Source organism: Colobus angolensis, unplaced genomic scaffold (assembly GCF_000951035.1).
Source record: "Colobus angolensis palliatus isolate OR3802 unplaced genomic scaffold, Cang.pa_1.0 Scaffold30, whole genome shotgun sequence".
Taxonomy (NCBI): Eukaryota; Metazoa; Chordata; class Mammalia; order Primates; family Cercopithecidae; genus Colobus; species Colobus angolensis.
The window spans coordinates 5,663,323-5,667,790 of record NW_012116266.1 but is presented as its reverse complement, the minus strand read 5'-3'; the positions used below and the strand labels follow the sequence as shown (position 1 = coordinate 5,667,790).

At 36.1% G+C, this 4,468-nt stretch overlaps 1 protein-coding gene across 1 annotated transcript in view; it reads left to right on the top strand.

Annotated features, from left to right (window-relative positions):
* Positions 1 to 4,468, top strand: part of NBEAL1 (neurobeachin-like 1) — a 206,959-nt gene that overhangs the window by 184,121 nt on the left and 18,370 nt on the right. Inside the window, exons 46-47 of the mRNA XM_011949999.1 lie at positions 498 to 614; positions 3,995 to 4,084. Of these exons, the coding sequence (XP_011805389.1) occupies positions 498 to 614; positions 3,995 to 4,084 (207 nt within the window). The remainder of the gene's footprint in view (positions 1 to 497; positions 615 to 3,994; positions 4,085 to 4,468) is intronic.

Sequence of the window (4,468 nt, the reverse complement as noted above, 5' to 3'; positions counted from 1 at the left end):
GACGGGGTTTCACCGTGTTCGCCAGGATGGTCTCGATCTCCTGACCTCGTGATCCGCCCGCCTCGGCCTCCCGAAGTGCTGGGATTACAGGCTTGAACCACCGCGCCTGGCCTGGCTTCTCTAGCTTTAAGGCACTTATAATCTAGTTGGGAAAGACAGACCATAAACAACTATATGTAATCCAATATAGAAAGAAATAAGTTATAATTAAAATATAAATTATTTGCCAAGGAAAAATAATAAAAGAATAATACATTCTGACTTAAAAATTTAGGAGAGATATCAGTAAGAAAAACTTTAAAGTAGAAGTGGGGTTTCCAAAGAAATGAAGAAAGTAGTTAACTCTGCTAAGAGAATAGTCTGAGTCAACACCTAGAATTGTCAGCAATGCATGGTATGTAATTCATTGTAGCTAGAGCCTAGTGTATATGAAGGAACATAGTGAGAGATTAATAATATAGATATGGAATTGTTTTTTCCTTAAAATTATTTTGAAGGAACCACACCCTCCAAGATTATCAGCAGAAGAAGCAGTGCAGAAGCCGACCAAAATAGACACTTCAACCCTAAACCTGTTTCAACACCTTCCTGAACTCAAGTCATTTTTTATAGAGGTAATATCCAACTTGGTAATATCAGAAAGAGTTTTCTCTAAATTCTGTACATTTTAAAGTCCTTTTATTATTTAATGGGAAGTAAGGATTATAATATTTAATTTGAGATAGTAAATTATACAGTAATAATCTGTTGCTGGATTTTTAAAACATTTTTATTGGAAGCTTTTGTTTGCTGCTGAGTGGTAGTCTGAACTGTTTTTCTTGGCTTTCTTTCATCTACTTCACATTTTCCTGACAAAGAAGAATAAATAATTTGATTTCAAATGCTTCTTGTGACAATCGAGATGATATGTAGATGGAGATGATATTTTAATAGCTCTTAATTATAATGTCTGCTCATATATAAAATAGATCCTAATAAGTCACATTGTTAATTGATAGAATGAGTAGTCTAGTAAAACAAGAGTACTTAATGGTGTAATTGAAAGAGTTTAAGTAAAAAATTCAAATGTTTAAATGTACATATTAAATTACTTGCAGTAATTCAGAATATGATTATAAAATGCATTCATACCTGTGAATGTGGTTAGGACAGATAGCATTAACCCTTCACAAAAAGAAAATTGAAAATAAAAAGTTACTAAGTTTGAAGATATACGTTGAACAGTCTCTGCAATACAGCAGAGGTTGGTAAACTTTTTCTTCTGTCAAATAATAACTTATTTGAAAAGTATGCAGCAGTGAGATAGGTCTAACTGGTAAATATTTTGGGCTTTGCAGGCCAAAAGGCAAACTCAAAGATATTCTGTAGGTACATATATAACCACTTAAAATGTAATCATCTAAAAATATAAAACCCATTCTTAGCTCACCCACCGCCTACAAAACAGGTGGTGGGCTGGCTTTGTCCCACAGGTTGTAGTTTGTAAAACCCTGCATTACAGTATCACTGCAGCATGTTTCTCAGATTCAATAACCATGGGAAAATCAATTACCAAAAAATAGAATTTTTTGATAATGTATTAAAAATGTTTATGAGTTTTATAATAGTTAAAGCTTTGGCCGGGCATGGTGGCTCATGCGTGTAATCCCAGCACTTTGGGAGGCCGAGACCGGTGGATCACGAGGTCAGGAGATCAAGACCATCCTAGCTAACACGGTGAAACCCCGTCTGTACTAAAAAATACAAAAAATTAGCCAGGCATGGTGACGGGCACCTGTAGTCCCGGCTACTCAGGAGGCTGAGGTAGGAGATTGGTGTAAATCCAGGAGGTGGAGCTTGCAGTGAGCCAAGATCACACCACTGCACTCAGAGCGAGACTCTGTCTCAAAAAAAATGAAACACTCTGTCTCAAAAAAAAAAAAAGTTTTATAATAAATTTTACTCAAATGAACAGTATTGTAAGCATCACTGTATTTTTTAGTTGATGTAAGAATTAAACATTTTTATGTGGTACACCACTATATTTTGGTATGGAAATGCTTTCACGTGTTTGTGAAAGCATTTCAAAATTAATCTGTCACTCTTTTCCTAAATCCATGTTTACTGAAATAGTTATTTAGGGTTGCAATACAAATTCTGCAAACTTGGTTGTTTCCAAAAGTATCTGTAGAACTCAGAACACATAAAAACAATGCTCAGAAATTGTAACCAATTCCCAGGATGTGTTGGGAGTCTCCAACTACCCCCCAGGTTCAGTGATTTGCCAGAAAGACTCACGGAATTCAACAAGTAGATGTACTCATGGCTAAGATTTATTACAGTGAAAGGATACAAAGCAACATCAGCAAAGGGAAAGGCAGATGGTGTGACGTCCAGGGGAAGCCAGGCAGAAGTGTTCAAGAGACCTCTCCTAGTGGAGTCACATAAGACCTACTTAATTCTTTCAGTAATGAAATGTGGAAACACATTTTTTGTCATCAGAGAAGCTCATTAGAGACCCAGTGCCCAAGGTTTTTATTGGAGGCTGGTCGCATACACACCGCTCTGCCTAGCACATAACCAAAATTCCAGACTCCAGAAGAAAAACAAGTGTTTAGCATAAACCATACTATTTGCACAGTCTAGGTGTAGTGAGCCACCCTTGTCATTGAGGGAAAGTTTATGTCAGTGTAAGGAGGAACTGTTCGCCAGCCAAGTCCCAGATGCCAACCAAAGGCCAGTCTTGCAAGTAGGCCTTTCTATAATAATGATGGCAGTCCCAGGACTGCTCTATTAACTCTTTACTGCAGGTAAAACAACACATGAGACCCTATTTGATCCATAATCTGATGGACATGCAATACTATATTTATTCTATAATGCCAATAGAACTATTTTCATCTTATCTAATCATTTGTGACTTTTGTTGTAATATAGTACATTCCAAGTTCCATCTGCAGGTGCAGCAACACATTTGCCCTTCTCTGTACCCACCATGTCACATAGTAGCTTTCTCCAGGACACATTCAGTATCTGGATCAGTATAAAGAACACAATAGATTTCCTTAGGTACCAATAGCTTGTTAATCCCTTTTCATTCTCGTAAGAGGTATTTCCCCATATATTAACATGAAAAGAGAAGGCCTTTTGTAGGTCATCTCTTCATAGGTGTTCAAATGGTGAAGAAAGTAGAGGTAGTAGTGAAAGCAAGGGCTTAATAAAATGGGTTTTTTTCAGGCACCATTTTCATTTTGCCTTGTTCATATGCAAGTCATTCTTCTCTGGATTAATTCACAACATGAAGAGAAAAGATAATCACCAACTTTTTATAATTCTATAAGTTATAATGAATTTTATAATTTGTTACTTACTTCCTGTTAAGTTCTTAGAACAACACCTGATACATAGTGCATACCCAATAATGTTATCATTTACCTAGTAAATATTAGGTACCACTTGTGAACTATTGTCACATCAAGGAACTGAGTTCAAATTATTGTTCTCTTTCACATTGTTATAAGATAATGGCAGGTGTTTTCTGAGTGCTGTCTTTATTTTCTGCTCCTACTGTGGCTTTCAGGAAGTATCCCAGTTAATGGATTAGATGTATTTTTTGAAAGTTAGACCCAAAAGGACATTTCTATAAATTATGACCAATTTTCTCATTTGGCTTATCTTATATGATCCATATTTTCTGCTTTATGTTTATGTCAGTATAACTTAGGATAGATCTTAAATCATTGGCTGTTTTAAATTATTGCTGCTCTTTGAAATCTATGTCTCTTTTTAAAAGCAGTGTAGTTGAATATAAGGTGATGGGTTTCCGAAGTTTCAAGTATGCCACCTATACGTGGTATATAATTCCTTTCCTTCATTTTAAATTAATTGATTAGATGTTTCAAGAGAGTAAAATGATGTATCACAGGATTCATCCTTATTTAAAGAAATGGTTTTCAGTAATTTGTACCTAATAAAGATGAGCAGAACCAGGCACTAAACCTCTTTTATTTTATAGGGGATTAGTGATGGTATTCCACTATTAAAGGCCACCATCCCCAAAAATCAGTATCGTTCTTTTATGTCTCAAGGCAGCCCTGAGTTACTGGTAAGTTGATTTTTACCTTTTTCACACTGCCATGTCTATATTCATTACAACTTAGAAAAAAAAAAAAAAAAGAGGAAATAAATATTTTTTAAAAGCCACTTTTTGACTATGCACGGTGGTTCATGCCTGTAATCCCAGTGCTTTGGGAGGCTGAGACAAGCAGATTGCTTGAGCCCAGGAGTTCAAGACTAGCCTGGGTAACATTTGCTCGGAAAATAAAATCTAAAAAGATATACAAAAATAGGCTGGGCACAGTGGCCCACGCCTGTAATCCCAGAACTTTGGGAGGCCGAGGTGGGCGGATCACTTGAGGTCAAAGGTTCAAGACCAGTTTGGGCAACATGGTGAAACCCTGTCTCTACTAAAAATACAAAAAATTAGAGA